At 44.4% G+C, this 20,412-nt stretch overlaps 1 protein-coding gene across 2 annotated transcripts in view; it reads left to right on the top strand.

Moving 5' to 3' along the window:
• KIF3B (kinesin family member 3B) overlaps positions 1-13,257 on the top strand; it is a 40,225-nt gene extending 26,968 nt beyond the window's left edge. For both annotated transcript variants that reach the window (XM_045885544.3, XM_064572945.1), the window contains exons 6-9: positions 5,004-5,117; positions 5,683-5,788; positions 8,134-8,312; positions 9,871-13,257. In XM_045885544.3, the coding sequence (XP_045741500.1) occupies positions 5,004-5,117; positions 5,683-5,788; positions 8,134-8,312; positions 9,871-9,967 (496 nt within the window). In that variant the 3' untranslated portion in view covers positions 9,968-13,257. The remainder of the gene's footprint in view (positions 1-5,003; positions 5,118-5,682; positions 5,789-8,133; positions 8,313-9,870) is intronic.
• The last annotated feature ends 7,155 nt before the right edge of the window (positions 13,258-20,412 follow it).

The following is a 20,412-nucleotide window of genomic DNA, read 5'->3' as shown; positions in this document are numbered from 1 at the left end:
CAGAGGGAGAGGGAGAAGCAGGCTCCCCGCTGAGCAGGAAGCCCGATGCGGGGCTCGATCCCAGGACGCTGGGATCATGACCTGAGCCGAAGGCAGACGCTTAACCATCTGAGCCACCCAGGCGCCCCTGTTTTTTTATTTTTTTAAAGATTTTATTCATCCATTTCAGACAGAGTCAGCGAGAGAGGGAACACAGGCAGGGGGAGTGGGAGAGGGAGAAGCAGGCTTCCCGCAGAGCAGGGAGCCCAATGCAGGGCTCGATCCCAGGACCCTGGGATCACGACCTGAGCCGAAGGCAAATGCTTAACGACTGAGCCACCCAGGTGCCCCATAATTCACCTATTTAAATTAGTATACAAGTCTGTGAGCACCTGGGTGGCTCAGTTGGTTAAGCATCCAACTCTTGCTTTCGGCTCAGTTCATAATCTCAGGGTTGTGAGCTCAAGCCCCGTGTCAGGCTCCCCATTGGGCATGGAGCCTGCTTAAGATTCTTTCTCCCTCTGCCTCTCCCCGCCCCCTAAATGAATAAATAAATAAATAAAGTATACAAGTCAGTTTTAAAAATAACGTATTTACAGGGTTATAAAACCATCACCACAATCTGATTTTTTTTAAATTATTTTTTATTTTTAATTTTTTTAAAGATTTTATTTATTTGACAGAGAGAGCACAAGAGTACAAGCAGGGGGAGTGGCAGGCAGAGGCAAGGAAAAGCAGGCTCCTTGCTGAGCAAGGAGCTCAATGCAGGACTTGATCTCAGGACCCAGGAATCATGACCTGAACTGAAGGCAGAGGTTTAACTGACTGAGCCACCCAGGCGCTGCTACTACAATCTGATTTTAGAACATTTTTTGTGTCTCCCTGCCCCCGCCGCAAGGAAACCCTGTACTAGTTAGCAGTCATTCCTTATTACCCGCCACCCTTTAGCCCTAAGTACCTACTAACCTACTTTCTGTCTCTGTAAATTAGTCTGTTCTGAACATTTCATATAAATGGAATCTTATAATATGTGGCCCTCTGTGACTGGTTTCTTTCACTTAACATGATGCTTCCAAGGATCATCCATGTTGTAACATGTCAGGACTTCATTCTTTTTTATGGCTGAATGATACTGCATTTTATGGATATACCACACATTTTATTCATTTATCAGTTGATGGACATTTGGGTTGTTTCCAGTCCTTGGCTATTATGGATAATGCTGCTATGAACATTCATGTACAAGTTTTTAGATGAATGTGTTTTCATTTCTCCGGGGTATGTACCTAGGAGTGGAATTGCTTAGGTCTCATGGTAACTCTGTGTTTGACTTTTGGAGGAATTGCCAAACTGTTTTCCAGAATGGCTGTATCATTTTACATTTCCACCACCAATTTTTCCACATCCCGTTGACACTTGTAACTGTCTGTCCTTTTTATTATAGCCATCCTAATGGGTGTGAAGTGGTATCTCATTGTGGTTTTGATTTGCATTCCTCTAATGACTAATGATGGAATGTCTTTTTACGTGCTCTTTGACCATTTGCATATCTTCTTTGGAGAAATGTCTGTTCAAATCCTCTGCCCGTTTTAAAATTGGGTAGTTTATTGGGTGTTTTTATTATTGAGTTGTAAGAGTTCTTTCTATATTCTGGAGACAAGTCTCTTATCATATATATGATTTGCAGATATCTTCTCTCATTCTGTGGGTTTTCTTTTCACTTTCTTTTTTTTTTTTTTTAAAGATTTTCTTTATTTATTTCAGAGAGAGAGAATGAGAGAGGGCACATGAGAGGGGGGAGGGGCAGAGGGAGAAGCAGGCTCCCCGCCGAGCAGGGAGCCCGATGCAGGACTCGATCCTGGGACTCCAGGATCATGACCTGAGCCGAAGGCAGTCGCTTAACCAACTGAGCCACCCAGGCGCCCTCTTTTCACTTTCTTTATGGTATTTTGTTTGCAGCACAAAAGATTTTAATTCTGATATAGTCCAATTTATATTTTCTTTTGTTGCTTAAACTTTTGGTATTGGATCTAAATTTTCCTATTCTGGATATTGCGTATCAATTTATAATGGAATAATTTGGCCATTGGTGGCTGGCTTCTTTCACTTAGTATAGTGTTTTCAAGGGTAATACATGTAGCACATACCAATATTTCATTTTTTTTTTATGGTTGAATAATATTGTATCATATGACTATACCACATTTTATGTATCCATTCATCAGTTGATAGACCTTTCGGTTGTTTCTATTTTTTAGCTAATCTGAATAATACTGCTGTGAACATTTGTGTACAAGTTTTATTATGGACTTATGTTTTCAATTCTCTTAGGTCATCTTAAAGTCTTAAAGTTTGAGGTCTTACATTTAGGTCTATGATTCATTTTGAGTAAATTTTTGTATATAGTCTGTAGTAGGGTTCCAAGTGCATTCTTTTGCATGTGGATATCCAGTTGTCCCAGCACCATTTGTTGAAAGGGTCTTCTCTCATTGTCTTTGCACCCTTGTTGATCATAAATGGAAGGGTTTATTTCTGAACTCTCAATATTGTTCCATTGATCTATTTGCTTGTCTTTATGCCAATACCACACTGTCTTAACTACTATAGCTGTGTAGTAAGTCTTGAAATGAGGAAGTATGAGTCCTCCAACTTTGTTGTTCTTTTTCAAGATTGTTTTTGGCTATTTGGAGTTTCTTACATTTCTGTATACATTTTAAGATCAGCTTGTCAATTTCTGTGAAAAAGCCAGCTGGGATTTTGATAGGGACTGTGTTGAATCTATAGATCCATTTGGAGAGTACTGTCATCTTAACAGTTAAATGTTTTGATCCACGAACATGGGATGTCTTTTTATTTATTTAGATCTTTAATTTCTGTCAAGAATGTTTTGTGGTTTTCAATAGACAAGTTTTTGCACTTCTTTTGTTAAATGTATACCTAAGTTGTTTTTTTTTTTACTATTGTATATGGAATTGTTTTTCTTAATTTTATTTTCAGAATGTTTATTGCTAGTGTATGGAATTACAATTGATTTTTGTATACACAATGATATCTTTGCACCTAACAAAACTAATGTTGTTTCTTAGTATTATCTCAGGCCTTACCCATATTCAGATTTTATGGGTTTGTTCATATTAATATCTATATAAAGACCACATATTGCATTTGGTTATTATTTCTCTTCAGCTTATTTTAATCTGGAGCAATCCCTTCTCCTTTTAAAAACTTTTTTTGCAGTTGACTTACTGAAAAGCCAGGACAGCCTGTAGAAATATCTCACAGTCTGGATTTTAACTGAAAGCTTTAACTGAAAGCTAGTTCTGAAGCACTAGTTCTCAACCTTGGCTGCACACTGAAATCATATAAGGAGTTTTAAAAAGGCCCCACCCCAAAGATTTTGACTTACTGGTCCTTCAGCTTTAGCAGGCACCAAATCATCTGAAGGGCATGTTAAGTACAGATTGCTGGGTCTCATACCAGAGAGTCTGATTCAGTTCATCTAGGATGGAGCCTGAGAATTTACATTTCTAACAAATTCTGGTTGTTGCTCCTGTTGGTTCTGTGAACACATGGTCTCTCATGAGGTCTGGGCAAGATATTTTTCAGAACTCTGTAAATAATATTAACGTGTAGCCTGGCTTAAGAACCACTGAGTTAATGGTTTCAACCAACAATAATTTGTATGAAATTATTATTTCATTAGGGGTTGCAAAATACTGTTTTTCTCTATCAGTCCTTCTACAACATCCGCTGAGATTTTGCTTTTCTTTTTCTTTTAAGTAATTTCTACACCCAGTGTGGGGCTTGCACTCACAACCCCAAGATCAAGAGTCTCATGCTCTACAGATTGAGCCAGCCAGGCACCCCTAGCTGGAATTTTTCTTTAAAGAACTCTTCAGAGGGATTCTTTTAATGACCAAGTTTTAAATTTGGAAGGAGCCTTTATAATTAAATGTGTCCTCTTTCTAGCTATGTACACCTAGAAAAAAAATCAAAACAAAATGTGTCAAAATATTAATAATAGCTATCTCTGGATAGTGAAATTATATGTAGTTCTATTTTTCACATTCCTACTGTAAATAGGACTTTTAAAATCAGATAAAAACAAATATATATCATAAAAATAATTTCTTAAATGTTTCAAATAAAATAAGTAGAAAATTTCATCTCTCTGAAATATTTTTTCCCTAGGGAAGCCATTTTCATTGTTATATCTCTTATTTATATCTTTTGAATAAACAGTGAGTCAGCCTCTTTCTCACGGTCAGTACCCTACACGTCCATGGTGTTTGTTGTGTGTCTTTCCCACGTTAACACCCTGTTGGCATTGTTCTGTCCTGAGGTTTCGAAAGCGTGAATGCAGAGATGTGGCAGGGGACAGTCGTCACCATGGAGAGACACAATCCAGTGGGTTCCAGTTTCATCGTTCGCCATGTTCCCCAGCACTTCTCAGACTGAGACTCTTCTCGGGAATGGTCTTTATTCTCAGTGCTCTAAGGGACTGAAATCCACTCAGGCTTGCTCTTTGTCCTGGTGATTAGAGTAGGAAGTTTTCTAGCTTGGGCATCAATCCATGGGAAGAAGACCGTTTAACTTCTAATCTGTTTTCAGCATTTTGGAAGTCAGTGCGCTGGGTTGGCAGTACCAGCGATCCTCTAAGAGACACTTCAGTTAGCACATGTTCACTCTGGTACAGCCCAGGCATGGCTGCTTTTCTTCAGTCCGTTCTCCTCAAGCTGCTCCTCCTTGGGCAGAAGTGACCTCCCTAGAGGCCTGGGGCAGCCCACTGTTGGCACCTGACAGATCTAAGAGGGTCACACCATTACCTCTCTGTCTCAGGCAGGGACCAAGTGTCATTCCTGTCTGTACCCCAACTCTCTGCCTGGTGGTCGGCCCGCAGTGCCTGCCCACTAAGTGTTTGCTGAGTGGCTTGACTCTTATCTAACAACCCCACGTGTAGGCTAGCCGGTACTCCAACTGTCTTCTTTGTCCGCCTGTGTTCACTCATGTGTGTGCCCTTACAGGCATCTTATTATAGAAAACTTTATCCCTCTGGAAGAAAAAAGTAAAATTATGAATAGATCCTTCTTTGATGAAGAGGAAGATCATTGGAAATTACATCCTATAACCAGACTGGAGTAAGTCACTATTGATTTTAAGGTGGGGAGGAGGGGAAAAATGTGGGTAAGCTGGACTTGGCCCAAGGGGTATGGTAGGAATTGGGGGACTATCACAGCGAATTCATGACCTTTCCCAAGTTCCTGCATTTGCGCTTCCTCAGCTGTCGAGTGAAGCATGCTGGGCCAAAGGAGGGGCAGTACCTAGATAGAGGTCATATTGTACGGCAGTCTGACGCAGCGCTGAGGAGGATTTCCAGTCTACGTCTGGGGTCTGCCAAGGATGTGGGGATGGGGAATATTGACAGTTGTGCTTCACGCCGGCCGTCTAAGAATGGGATGATGACTCCGATCCCTTCCAGCATAAGAGCTGTATGATGTTCACATTTGAATCAGAACGCGACTCAAACAGAAAATATAAGCAGTCCCTAACCCATTTGCATGGCAGCCCTCAGTCCAGGGAGTTACTAGGTTCAGGTTCTAGTTAAATAGGCTCAGTGTCTTCTGAGAGCTGGTTCCACAGGATGATCCTGGGACTGCGGAACACACTCCAGCCAGGGCTTTAACCACTGCAGTCCATTTCCAGGAATCAGCAGATGATGAAGCGGCCAGTCTCAGCTGTGGGATATAAGAGACCGTTGAGCCAACACGCAAGAATGTCCATGATGATTCGTCCAGAGGCCCGATATAGGGTGAGAAGATCATCCTTGTGTTTCTCTCCTCTTTTCAAGGAGTTTAGGTTTATGTAAACCCTCAGGCACCATTCCACAAAGTCACAGAGTTTGTATACTGCCTCTTTCCAGAGATTCCTGAGGACATTTATATTAACAATTATAACAAATAATAAATATACTAAGTAAATAACAATAGAAAGAACAAATAATTATGAATAAGAAGGTAAAATAGAATGAGATTTAGAAAATTAGGCCTAGGGAAGGAGGAGAGCACAAACATACTGTCAGTAATGGCCAAGAAACATCAACACGAAGCCTGAAAATGGCTCTGTGTGAAGGCTGGAGGGAAGGCAGGTGTGTAATGACAGGAGATGGAGATGAGTTAAAGAGTGGTCGGTACTTCCATTTAACGGGATGTGGGTCAGTCAGGTAGTTATTTCTTTATTTTTTAAAGATTTTATTTATTTATTTGAGAGAGAGCAAGTGAGAGAGAGAGAGCACAAGATGGGGGAGGGTCAGAGGGAGAAGCAGGCTCCCTGCTAAGCAGGGAGCCCGATGTGGGACTCGATCCCAGGACCCCGGGCTCATGACCTGAGCCGAAGGCAGTCGCTTAACCACCTGAGCCACCCAGGCGCCCAAGATAGTTATTTAAAGTGACATAATTGAGGACAATTTAATGACCCAAACATTTTACAACAATAATACTGTGCAAACTTCTGCCCATAAGCACTTCCTGTATGCCGGGCATGTACTCAGCACTTTATTGCTTTCTCTGACGCTCCCACCTCCTCTCTGCAGGTCCTGTGGCTTAGTAGGTAGCTGGTAAGTGGATGGACCAGGAGATACAATGTATTGTTAAGTTATGAAACAGTTGGTACTGGAAGTTTACGTATGAATTAAGAAATCTACTGTAAAATATAACAACGTGAACTGGTTATCTCTGGTTAATGGAAGTGCACTCAATTTAAATTGCCTTCTTTTTGCTTATCTGTATTTTATGTCAGCGGGGAACCTGTGTTATTTTTTTTAAGGATAGATTCTCACTTGAAAAATTTAAACTGTTTTTGAGTCTCCCTTGGCCACCAGAGCAAAACAGATTGGGATTAATTAGTTCCTCAGGTACTGTTCTTCCTGGTGCTGAGTTATTTAAAATAAAGGAAACAAAAGCAAAGAAGCTGCATTAGGTGGGGTTTTCTTTCTTTTCTTTTTTTTTTTTTTAAAGATTTTATTTATTTATTTGACAGAGAGAGACATAGTGAGAGAGGGAACACAAGTAGGAGAGGGAGAAGCAGGCTTCCCTGCGGAGCAGGGAGCCCAATGTGGGGCTCGATCCCAGGACCCCGGGATCACGACCTGAGCCGAAGGCAGACGCTTAATGACTGAGCCACCCAGGCGCCCTAGGTGGGGTTTTCTATAGTGGAAGGTGAATGATATATCAGAGTCCTCAGAAGCATTTTCCTAGCAGTTTCAGAGGGTGTATCTCTTGCCCATTATTTCATGTCTCAAAGCAAAAACATGATTTCAAAGCCTACAAATCAAAACACGTGGGTTTCCAGGGGACTAACCTGATCCAAAGGTAGAATTTAAAGCAGTGGCTTCAGATGTTTTTAGCAATGGACCCAGTCCATGAAGAGAAATTTTAAGCAGCATCTCAATATATAACATTGATTGATGGAGCCCCTCCATCTCCCCACCTTCTCCCTGCAGTGGCCCTCCTGCCCCCTCTGGGGCTTGAACTCTACGGGGTGGGAGGAGCTGAGGAGGAGATATGTACCATGGGTGTTCTTCCCTCTACACACTCATCTCCGTATGTAGGAGCCAGGGAAAGGCCCACCACAGGCTATCAGGTGAAGGAATCCAGCCACAAGGCCAGTTATGAGGCAGGGCCTGGTATGATTTATAAAATGTGGTTACAAGACACACACTGCCACATACCTTCCACATATGTACTCCCTACCTGCCTCCTTCCCTCAGCAACCAAAAGGTTCATCAGAGCTGCTGTGGGTGGTGAGATTATCAGTGATTACTATCTTCGTCTTTATACCTTTTTGTATTTTCACATTGTCTGCAGTAAATGAGTTCTACTTATTATTTTTCCCTGCTTATTCCCCTGTAGGGTATAATATATGTTCATTGTTTAAAAAAATTTTTTTTAAGGAAATAGAGAAAAGCCCAGAGAAGAAGATAAAAACATCTGTATCCTCACCAGGAAAAACGTTATAAAATTACGTCACTACAGGCTCCTGGGAGGCTCTGAGTAGCAAGAAATGTGCAGTTCTGTTTTTTGGAGGGGGGCAGGTTTGCTTGTACTCTCTGTGTCTGATCAGAGGCCAGCCTTGCTGGTTATGACTGTGCTTCTGCAGGCAGAGAACATCGTGCTGTTAGAGCTGGACATGCCCAGCCGGACCACCAGAGACTACGAGGGCCCCGCCATCGCTCCCAAAGTCCAGGCTGCACTGGATGCAGCTCTGCAGGACGAAGATGAGATACAGGTGGATGCATCATCCTTTGAAAGCACGACAAATAAGAAATCGAAGGCCAGGTGAGTGGCTTTTGATGACCTGTGGTTAAACAGAACATGCTTGAACAAGGACAAATGAAGATAGAGGTTTATCATGGAACGCTTTACAGAACACACCAGAAAATACTGCCATATTACTCCTATGTTTATTCATTTATTCCACAAATACTTATGGTTCAGGCATTATGTCAAGTCTAATGAACACCAGAATGGCTAATGTGCCCAAGTTCCTACCATAAGGAGTGTGTGTTCTCGTGAAATAGGGGACAGTTCTTTGGTCCCTGCCAGGTACTAGGCAGTTTGTTTTTTTTTTTCCCAAGATTTTATTTGAGCGAGAGAGAATGAGAGAGAGAGAGCACATGAGAAGGGGGAGGGTTAGAGGGAGAAGCAGACTCCCCGCCAAGCAGGGAGCCCGATGCGGGACTCAATTCCGGGACTCCAGGATCATGACCTGAGCCGAAGGCTGTCACTTAACCAACTGAGCCACCCAGGCGCCCCATGGTACTAGGCAGTTTTAAGTGCTTTAAAAAAATTCTCTGATTTCCTGCAAAAACAAAATAAATGTTATCATTAATCCCATTTATAAAATCTCTAAGGTAAGAAAACTGAGTCTTAGAGAATTTGAGAAAGTAGCCAAGTTCAAGGAAGTAAAGTCCGGAGTCAGGGTTCAAACCTAGGTGTGTCTAAATCCACAATCCAAGCTCTGAGCCTCACTGGTGAATTTACCTCATTTAAATAACCCATTAAATAACCAAGTACTTAATTTGGTGCTAAATTAGAAATTCTGTCTTATTAAATTTTGGATTAGAAGCTTAAGGACGGGGCACCTGGGTGGCTCAGTCGTTGAGCGTCTGCCTTCGGCTCAGGTCATGATCCCAGGGTCCTGGGATCGAGCCCTGCATCGGGCTCCCTATTCAGCGGGAAGCCTGCTTCTCCCTCTCCCACTCCCCCTGCTTGTGTTCCCTCTCTTGCTGTGTCTCTCTCTGTCAAATAAATAAATAAAATCTTTAAAAAAAAAAAAAAGCTTAAGGACAACAAATGGGTGAAAACAAAAAAATGGAAGAAATTCTACCTGCAAACAGTATTTTTTTTTTTTTTTAAAGATTTTATTTATTTATTTGAGACAGAAAGAATGAGAGAGAGAGAGCACATGAGAGCGGGGAGGGTCAGAGGCAGAAGCAGGCTCCCTGCCGAGCAGAGAGCCCGATGTGGGACTCGATCCAGGGACTCCAGGATCATGACCTGAGCCGAAAGCAGTCGCTTAACCAACTGAGCCACCCAGGCGCCCTGCAAACAGTATTTTTTACCAATTTGGAAAAGACAGTGAAGATCTGATTTAAATGGAAGAACAGTTGCCAAGAAGCTGGTCCCTTCCCTGAGGTGTCACGCCTCGGTTGGCAGGTCATGTTGGCCATGCACAGAGGGTCGGGCTGTGTCGGTCTGGCGGTTTTACAGTTGAAAGTATACTGGCGTTCAGGCCATTGAGGAAAGGCTGAGGATACTTGGTGAGAAAGCAATCTGATCTGTGTTAGGGACAGAGACGGGATGTGACATGTAAACATGTGCTTGATTTTTGCAGGCCTAAAAGCGGAAGGAAGTCAGGATCCTCCTCCTCTTCCTCAGGAACCCCTGCATCTCAGCTTTATCCACAGTCTCGAGGACTGGTTCCCAAGTAAAGCCAGTTCCTCCTCTCCCAGGGTGTAAATAGCTTTTGCCTTCTGAGAGAAGAGACGAGCAAAAACCTGCAGAGAGGACTTCAAGCCCAAACTCAGAACCGTGCCCTTGGGGAGAAGCTATGGCCTCTTTGCAGATTAACCATCGTAATCTGGTTGAAACGTGCTGGTGCTCATCTGGCACGCAGCGACTGTGGGAAATGTCCTTTAATTAGCATCTCAGAAATGCATGGGTAAGGTAAAGTGTGATAGTCGAAGTGGAAAGCAAGAGAATGACCAGTGACCTTGCTTCCCTTCTCCCTTGCTTTCTCCTCTCCCTTCCCTCGCCCACCCTCCCTCACCCCTCTCCTTTTCTAGCCTGTTCTTTGTGCTGGGCTCCTTTCTTGTTGAACAACAGGGCAGAATCAGGAGTCACCTGAGCAGGACCAAGTCTGTGGAGCCTCAGGATAAAATGACAGTGAGGTTGAAAAGTAAAAGCCCTAGAACTTGAATAGGTGCTTGTTCCTGTAGGTAGAATGAGAATTCTCATTTGGATCCAAGCCCCCGATAGGCTCGATAGGCCTTTGGGATCTGCTGAATAAGGAAAATGTTTTCCAAGAATGTTGTGAAGCAATAGAAACAACATTCCCTTTGCCTCCTTGGAGAGTTTAGGGAAACAGCTTCTTTAAAACCTTAAAACCTTGACCATCCTTGTCAATGACGTAAATCTGTAAGCTGATGCCATGTCCATACACTGTGTCACTTTACTCTTCATTTGTCACCATCTTTTCCCTTGCACACGTCCTCTGAGTGTCCCTCTGAGGCCCGCAGAGCATGCTCAGCCATGGGCCTGTTTTATGGGAAAAGGGAGGTTGGCTCTGCTTTCTCTGATGGAACAAGAGTTGGGGGAATGAGACATACAGTGGCACTTTTGAATTCCCCATTTTGTTCCCTGTCTGCATAAGGGTGATTAGGCAGTGCAGAGACAGAGACGTGGGACTTGGGGCGGTGGGAGAGGAAGGTATAATGGATGGGAGCGAAGGAGTCCTGCCTGCCTTCCGCAGAACACTCACCTGAAGCTAGAACTGTGGCTCCCTGCGGGCAGAGCTGAAGCTGGTGGCCAAGGGTGGCCGTGCGACTGAATAGGCTCAGAGGAGAGAGTTAGGAATTCCCGTTTACATATACTAGTTTGGTTTATAAGTTTTAGTTCTTTGTATTATTGAAATTCAAAGCTTCATTTTATGTTGGTCCTTAGGTGAATGTTGTTCATTTTCCCCCCAAGAGAAGCTCATAAGTGTGTGTGGGTGTGTAAGCACAGTGGTGCCTGTGTTCTTTGAGTTTGTCCATGTGTGTCTATAAGAGAGAGACAAAGGACTCGCCCAGTTGTAGAAATACGCTAATGTGCAGTTGTTGCCTTTGTCTGTATTAAAGGCCCATTGGATGACTAATCCAGGCTGGAAGTGCTCCCATGTGAGTGTCTGAGTCCACGAGCCAAGCCTGAGGGGACAATAGGAGTCCTCAGGTCTGCCACACTGGTGCACCTTGCTGGCACGGTGCCTCCGGAAGGTGGCGACTCAGGTGGGCCTTGAGTTATATTTTAACTCAGCTGCTGAGTTCCCAGGGCACATTTCTGGATCAGAACCCGTGGGAAAGAGGAGGTACCAAGTGCAATGTCTTTGCATTCTACAAATGGAGATCTGGCATCTGGCAGCTTATCTCCTTTTTAGTTACCATTCTTTCTGAAACCCAGGGCCCTTTTCAGCAATTCCCAGAGCATAATGGAGCCTCCCCTCATCTTTCTTGGGATCAAACCCTGCTCCTTATTTATTAAGAATTTACCTGTTTGAATAGGAACCAAATGATGAGGTGGATAGTCTAAGATGGTTATCTGCCAGCTACACCTTTCTCTTGCACCACATTCCCTCAAAGCTAGTCCGAATTCCATAGGCTGAAAATATTCATCTAGCATATCTGAGAACTGAACACTGCAGATAACACTGTACCTTAATACCGATGTCTTAAGGTGGCTTTTCTGAGCAAGGGTGGTTGAGTGACCGTGGAACTTTTCTAAGAGGGCAAAAGAAGAAAGCCAAGTGGGCAGGCAGGATTATTAAAACAAGCTTGCCTTATACACAGCTATGTTTGTTTGGCAGTCTGTGAGACCAGGTAGAACAGCTGTGAGGAGGAGATGTCCCTCCGCAAGCAGTCTCTGGTGCTTTTCTTCTCTCAAAATGGATCCGATAAATATTTGAGTAGAGCAGACAGGAGCATGTCTCACTGCTACCAGAAAGCTGCTGCTTTGGGCTCTGAGTTGAGCCAAATGTGTAGAGGACCCACCTGGTTTTCATGTCTGTAGTCACGCTATGTTCCAAGCCATCTGAGGGTCTTCATGCAGAAGCAGCTAGTGAAGTCTGGAAGCAAATCTGAACAGGATCTAAGAAGATCATCTGGGAGAAGGAGTTTGAGACTGTATGTGCAACCCTCATCAAGCCCCATTTTTCTCTGGTCAGTAAGAATGTATCTGGCTTCCTGTTTGAAAGTCACATGTCTCCCAGATCCCTGGATTCAGAACCCAAGGCCATAAATCATAGGCATGAAGCACTTTTCTTAAGACTCTGACCTAACGTTGGATTGTTCCCCATCGAATGCCTGCATGCTGCTTGAATTGTACCACCCACACCTCCATGACCAAGGGCGTCAGAGAGTTCTGCAGTTCAGGCCTGGGCCACTCTCTGCTTTTCCTGTCTGACTCTTGTAAGTCCTCCCTCACTGAATGTAGAATTGTTGCCAAGTTTTTGAGAAGTGTCGATTCCCCGCTACCATGGGATATCAGTTCTGCCTCACATTTTCCACTTACAGTCCAGGCTCATTGCAAACAACACCTTGGGCCATCTCAACACCATCAGTGGATGAAAATGGGGCTATTAATATACTCTAGAAGCCATAATCAAAATGCTCAGAGGGAACTGGATAAGGACAGTGGGTCTGGCTGTTGTCTACTGCACATGGTTTGGTCCGGTACTGTTTGGAAATCTGCCCCCTTTCTCCCTGCCCTTGTTTTCTTGAATGAAATGCTTTTGAGGTTATTTATGAAAGGAGTGATCCTGGGGCAGGCAGGGGGCAGTGGGCTTTATGGCTCTTTGGAGTTACTCTTGATCTTGACCTTCTCTTTGGCTACCTTTAGACAAAGAATATGCCAATACTTGGGGCTCTAAGTTTTACAATTGATATTTATTTGTATCATCTCTTTGTCTAGGAATGTAAAAGTGATTCTAAACTAAGATGTGTAATAAAAATCAATCAGATTTATTGTACCTCCAAAAAGGTGTCCTCATAAATGACTAACGCTTTTGGAAATGACATGCCCGTGGCCGACACACTGCCACTTTCTTTCAACATTTAAATTTTTCTAGTGAAAGGAGGGTGGGAGTGGAAAATGAAGACTGAGTTGGAAGGCTGGCATTAAAAAAAAAAAAATAGCAAGGTAAAGGGACATAAAATGAAGAAAGAGTGACAAATAAGTGCTTTTCATGTTTTTCCATGGAGGTTCCTGAGGTAGGCCTGGGCAACAGGCATGGCATTTCTTTGAACTTCTGTGTTTTGGGTTCAAATTTCTTTTAAGTTCATTCCATATTATACTTTAAAATGTGTCCTTTTTTTTAACACAAAAATATGTTATTTACCATCAGGTAAAAAAAAGAAATACCAGAAACGGGCCACATGTTGCTCTCGTGGTCTCTCATGTGCTCAGGCCTGTTGGACTGTACCCCGGGGGGGTTGAGAAGAAGCGGCACAGACCCTGGACTCTGAGCTGGGTTTGAGTTCTGATTGTGTTTACTTTCTAGCTATGTGACTGTGAGGAATTTAACTTCCCTCTCTGAACCTTGGTGTCCTTGTCTATAAAATAGGTTAGAAATCTCCACCTTACAGGGCAGTTGTGAAGATTAGCAATGCATTTAAAGCAACAGCGCACAAGGATGTGGACTATAGCGGCCATTTAAAAGTGTGGTTATTGCTGTCACGTGGCCCTGTGTTCAGAAGACACCATGAATAGTTTGTATCCCAAGAAACTAGAAGCTACGACTGGGCATACCATGTTTAGAAAATCCTAGGCCTTTACAGAAAAGCTGCTAACCATTTAACAAATATATGTGAAGTACCATTTAACAAATATATGTGCCACACTATTTTCGGCACCGGGTATATAGATGTGAGCATCCCTGCCCACACAGAGCTTGTCCTTAAATGAGGAGGAAGGCAGGATAAATATTAACAGAATGCACAAAAATGTACAATTACAAATTATGACAAATCCCATGAAGTGATATTATAGGAGACTAAGAGGGTCCTAACTGAGATTGGGTGGGTAAGTAAGGGAAGGGCTTTCTGAAGAAATGGTATTTACAGTGAGATCTAAAGAATGAGAGGTTTGGGGCGCTGGCTGGCTCAGTCGGTAGAGCGTGCGACTCTTAATCTCAGGGTTGTGAGTTCAAGCCGCACTTTGGATGTAGAGCTCACTTAAAAAGGGGGGGGGGCACCTGGGTGGCTTGGTTGGGTAAGCGTCTGCTTTGGCTCAGGGTGTGATCCTGAGGTCCTGAGATTGAGCCCTGCATCAGGGTCCCTGCTCAGTGGGGAGTCTGCCTCTCCCTCTGCCCCTCACCCCACTCTTGTGCTTACTCTTTCTTTCAAATAAATAAATAAAATCTTTAAAAAAATAAAAATAAGAAGGATGAGAGGTTAGCTGGGTAAAAGGGTGGGTGTGGGGGAGGGGAGAGTCTGTGAAGGTCTTGAAGCAGAATTTCATAGGAAGGCATCTCCAGTCCTTTTTACCCTCACTATAGGGAAGCGCGGAAAACTATTAGGGAAAAAACTACAGCATAGGACTTAAAAAAAAAAAAGAAAACCAACAAATTTAAAGAGCCTAGAAAGGATAGCATCCTATGTGACTTAGGCAAAGGATTCTTAATTGTGTTTCTTCATAAGATGCCCTCAAACTATGTGTGTAATGTTCCCACACCCCCCTTTCCTTCCAAAAAGAGTTAAAGAGCATAGTTTGGCTTAGCCTAAATAATTATCAGTTAAGAATAATTCAAAATCCATTAGCCAGAAAGCAAGAGTTCAAAATGTGATCTGAAGAATTATGAGTGTGTTCTTGAAAGTAACAGAATTCTGGATAGGCCAGGGGCTAATTCATAAGGGAGGTCTAGGGCAGGGCGGCTGGGCAACTTGGCAATTCCTGTGACCACCAAGTTGTCTTCTCATCTGCTGGGTTCTTTAAAAAAAAAAATCAAGAAATTATACAAGCCTTGTGTGATTCAGTAAGAAATATATGTTTGGTCTTTGTCCCTGAAGAGCTTCTACAACCCTTGGAATTTCTTGAGTGACAGAGGTGATAGGATTTTTTGATATTCCTGACAAGCCTCTTTCAACCCTGCCTGAACCTATGCTAATAAAGTGACTCTAGGTGGGTCCCTAGATAGCTTCCGAATGGGGGCTGGTTGCCAGAGGAACCAATCTTGTGACTAAAGGTTTGGAACTTTCAGCCCCACCTGCTGACCTCCTGGGAGGAGGGAGGAGCTGGATGGGGTTAATCACCAATTAGCCTCTGTAAAAGCCCCTCAATGATGGGGATTCCAAGAGCTTCCAGGTTGGTGAACACATCGAAGCTCTGGGAGGGTGGCACATCCAAAGACAGCACGGAGGCTCCACACCCCTCCCCCCCATACCTTGCACTGTGCATCTCTTCCATTTGACTGTTCCTGAGTTGCATTCTTTATAATAAATTGGTAATAGTAAACTAAAACACTCTCCTGAGTTCTGTGAGCTGTTCTAGCAATGATCGAACTTGAGGAGTGGGTCGTAGGAACCCCTAACTTATAGCTTGTTTACAGTTGGCTGGAAATACAAGTGGCAGCCTGAGACTTTGAACTGGCATCGGAAGCGGGGCAATCTTGTGGGACTGAGCCCTTAACTTGTGGAGTCTGTGCTGACTCCAGGAAGGGTCAGAATTCTTGGTGTCCAGAGAATCAAAGATTTGGGTGTTGAATGGAAGAAAAAAACATATATTTGGTTGTCAGGGTGTTGTGAATAATAACAGCTGACCTTGGAAACTGTATTTTGAACTTCACGCTAATGGCTTAAGTCTTGAGCATGTGATTTTGGCAAGCCCTCTTGTACTAGAGTTGCCATCTGATTGAAGTTTACCCTGAGAATCTGGTCTCCAAGGATCATGTGGTAGTCACATCTGTCAACTGGGTTGTCAGTAGCATTTGTCAAGGACGTAACTGTAGCTCCTGCAGCTGCTCCTGTTTTGACCTCTGTTTCCATCACCAGAATTGTGGTTAACCATCGCCGGGTGCTTCGGTTAGGTGAGCCAACTGGGGACTTGCTTTTGGAGTGGGGGAATGGGCAGAGGGAGAGGTTGCTCACCCGCATCTCTAGGGGCAGTGTAGCCCTCAGGAACTTGTTGAATGCCTGTTTCGCTCCAGGTGTCTTGCTCTGCACTGGAGATGAGGAGAAGTAGAATGTTCTCATGCCCATCGAGGATACAGTTCAGAGCGATTACGACCTGCGAGAATGCCTGCCTCCTCTCCTCACACCGCTCTCCCAGCCCTTCGAGGCTGGAGCCACACAGCCCTCCTTTTGGTTCCTTGGTTGTGCCAACTGCTTTCATGCCTTGGCACCTTCATATGTCCTGTGTCCTCTTTCTGGAAACTTCTCCCCACTCTTTGGTGGGCTACCTCCTACTCATCCATCAGGTATCAGTTTAATGTCACCTCTGCCAAGAAACCATCCAGTCTGGTTTCTCCCCATCTCCACCTGACTGTATGGTATCCTATCATCTTGTTTCCCTCTTAGCCCTTTTCCCAACTTACAATTATGGTTGTTTTGTTTTGTTTTGTTTTGTTTGCTTTCCTCTCCCCTACCAGACTGTAAGTTCCCCGAGGGCATGTCCTATAGTGTTCTCCAAGTTTGACACTTATATGAGTTGGTAGGTTGGGTGGGTGCTGACATCTACAGCTAACAGTGTTTTCTGGCAGAGGAAGGGGTGATGTGCCACTCCAGGAAGGAGAGGTGGGGCACGGCTTTGCCGAGGAGACAGCATTTGAGCTGTGCTCTGTGAAATGGGTAGGGTTTTACCCACCTGGGAAGGAGGGAGGAGCATGCCAGACAAAGGGAACAACATGAAGGAGCTCTTGGGGATTAGGGAACCGGAGAGTGACAGGAATGAGAGTAACTGGGCTTGGGAAGGGTCTTGACTTCATGGCACAGCCTGAAGACAGAGAGTCCTTGAAGGCCTCTGTGTGTGTGTGTATGTGTGTGTGTGTGAGAGAGAGAGAGACAGAGACAGAGAGAGAAACATGACCCTATTTACACTTGAGCATTTTCTCCTTAAGCCAGACTCATATGCTATTATTTTTTTGAGATAACAGAAAACAATTTTACTAAGTGCTGTTTTAAGTTTGCCTGCTGTTCACATAGGTTTTTCTGGGCTCGGCTGGCAAATTCCATTCTGCAGGGAGCTTTCCCTGGCACAGCTCGCTACCCAAAGAATTCCAAGAAGCACTTGAACTTGACTTCAAGGTCTTAGTTTCCTAGGAATGGGGCTGAGGCATTTTTCAGTGCAGTGGGCTGGAAGTGGTCCCTTTGCTGCGTTTGAGAAGAGAGAAATTAAATTGCTGTTGGTTTGGAAATTTCTTTATCCAGTGAACAAAGGATTTAAGTATGCTGTTCAAGTCTGAGCTAGGTGTCATGGGCTACAACTCAGGACATTGCCCTTCTAGAGCTCCCAGTCTGGTAGGGAATGACTGCCATTCACAAATAAGTCCGAGTGCAGGTTGTCAGTGGTACCTCTAATGGGATGCAGAGGGGGTCATAGATTTGAGTAAGGAGCGTGTTAAAGGCAGTGATCAGTCTCTTTGCTGGATTATCTGAGAGGCGGCGAGAGAAGCCAAAGCTTTGGCATTAGATTAATTTATTCATTTTTTTATTATCTACTATGTTCTAGCCATTGTTCTAGTCCTAGGGTTCCAGGATGAAGCTCCTGTGCCCAGGAATGTCACATTCTAGTGGTGGAGACAGATGGTTAACAAAGAAATATGTGTTGGGGCACCTGGCTGGCTCAGTCGGGAGAGCATGTCTTGGTCTCGGGGTGGTGAGTTTGAACACCATATTGGGGGTAGAGTTTACTTAAAACAACAAAAAAGTATGTGTTATGTTGGGTGGTCAGAAGTGCTCTGAAGGAAAACAAGGCGGGTCTAATGAGAGTGCCAAACTGGGGGAGGTGGGAGCTGGGTTAGATTGGGAAGTCGGGGAAGGCTTCTGTGCAGCGGCGATATGTGACATTTGAGCAGAGCCCTGAGTGAAATTAGGGAGCAAGCATGTAGGTATCTGGGACCCAGAGGAAAAGTATTCCAGGGAAAAGAACCACGGTGCAGAGGCCCAGAGGTGGGAGTGTGGGGACAGCAAGGAGGCGAGAGGGGCTGGTGGGCAGTGAGTTTGGAAAGGTGGCCAGGGGCCAGCTCTGAATTGTAAGAATTTTATTTTTTTGGACCATTGGAGGCTTTTAAGCAAAAGAGGGAAATCTGACAGGAATGCTTTAAACAGATCTCTCTGGCAGCTTTGTGGAGAACAGAGGGAGTGAGCAAGGGGGCAAGGCGAGGGGACTGCTTGAAGGGGTGCAGTAGTTGGGGTGAGGGGCCATGACTCGGGCCAGGTGCTAGGAGAGGAGAGGAGAAGTAGGCGCCTCAGGGTGTGTGTTGATTTCTGGTAACTGGATGCACGAAGCGAGAGAACAAGAAAAGGCCGCAGTAGTACCCAGTGGTTCCAGGGTGTTTGATCTGAAGCCAGTGGAAATTCCACCACTGCCATTTCCTCCCCTGTGTCCTCCCCACTTTCAAAATAAAAGGCTTGATTAAGATATAACTCAACCACACTGTTCACCCACTGAAAGTGTATCATTCACTGGTTTTGAGTGTATTCACAGAGCTGTGCAACCATCACCACCATTAATTTTAAAACATTTTCATCGCCCTGATGCACCAAATGCAGCCACTCCGCATTTGCTCCCAACTGCAGAGCGTCAGGCAGCCACTGATCTATTTTCTGTCCAGGTCTGGCTCTTTTTGGGTCTCAGAACCCCAGTTTGCTCATCTATAACTTCACAGGGTGATTGCGAGGTTTAAAGGAAAACATGAAGAGACACATGAGGACATGCCTAACGGGCCAAGCAGACCGCCCTTGACTTTGGTGAGCGCTTCCGGGATGCCAGCTGTCCCCGCTGCCGGCTCTTGGTCCATCACCTTACTGAGGCAGCACGGGCAGTGGTAAACAGCGTAGGCCCTGGACCCACACTGCTGAATTGTGAATTCTGAACTCATCATTTACTAGCTTTGTGATTATGGCAAAGTTTCTTAACCTCCCTAGGGCCTCAGATTCCTCAACTGTCAGAAAGGGGTTAGTTTCCAAATTGCTGTGAGTCGCTGGGAACAGTGCCTGGTATGTAGCAAGTGCTTAGCGACTGGTAATTGTTGCAGTGTTGTAATCATTGTTAGTCAATTAAGGAGTTCTGCAGGCTGGAGGTGACTCCCAACTTCAAGGCTAGGAATGGATATTTCTGAATCCAGATGATTGCAGAGGTAATGGAGAGACAGTCCACGGATCTATTTTTAGCGTAGTCCTCTTACTGGATCTATACCTTTGCAAAAGTCGCTTGTTGCATCTAAGCCTCAAGTTGCTCATCTGTAAAGTGGAGGTAAAAGTCATCCTTTTTAAAAAAGATTTATTTATTTATTTTAGAGAGAGAGCGCATGTGCACAAGCAGGGAAAGGGGGAGAGGGGGAGAGGGAAAGGGAGAGGGAGAGGGAGAAGCAGACTTCCCGCTGAGCACAGAGTCTGAGGCGGGGCTCCATGCCACAACCCTGAGATCATGATCTGAGCAGAAAACCAAGAAACCAAGAGTCGGACCCCCAGCCAACTGAGCCACCCAGGCTCCTTGGTAAAAGTCATTCTTACTTCACAGGGCTCTGGAGAGGATTTGGTGACCTCCTGAACCACGTATTTGCCAGGCACTGTTGTGACCACAACAGGGAGAAAACCTTGCCCTCCTAGAGCTTTATGGAACTAGTGGAGAGAGAAAGTAGTCATCATAAGGATAATAATCATCAAAATAAATAAAATACACACAAAGAAGAGTCTGTGTAAACCACCCGGGGCCTGGCCCGTGGCAAGCACTCCATGGTAGCTCTTACAGACACACTGTGACAGCACTTTGTAAAGCCAGCACAGAGGTAGGACTGTAGGTGACAGACTGTGAGCATGTTGCCTTCATTCATTAACTCTTCTCTGCTCAAGCACGTATCATTCAGCCTCCAAGGCCCCTCTCGAATTGCCTGCTTGAAATCCGTGTCTCTTACGGTGTAGAGCTTTCTTCTTTCTTCTTTTCAGCCATCATTTAGTGACTGTCACTT

This window comes from Mirounga angustirostris, unplaced genomic scaffold (assembly GCF_029215605.1).
Source record: "Mirounga angustirostris isolate CCGP_5_RB_7025 unplaced genomic scaffold, mMirAng1.0.hap1 SCAF_10, whole genome shotgun sequence".
NCBI lineage: Eukaryota > Metazoa > Chordata > Mammalia > Carnivora > Phocidae > Mirounga > Mirounga angustirostris.
Note: the sequence above shows the minus strand (reverse complement) of the source record. Positions and strands in the feature narration are given on the sequence as shown.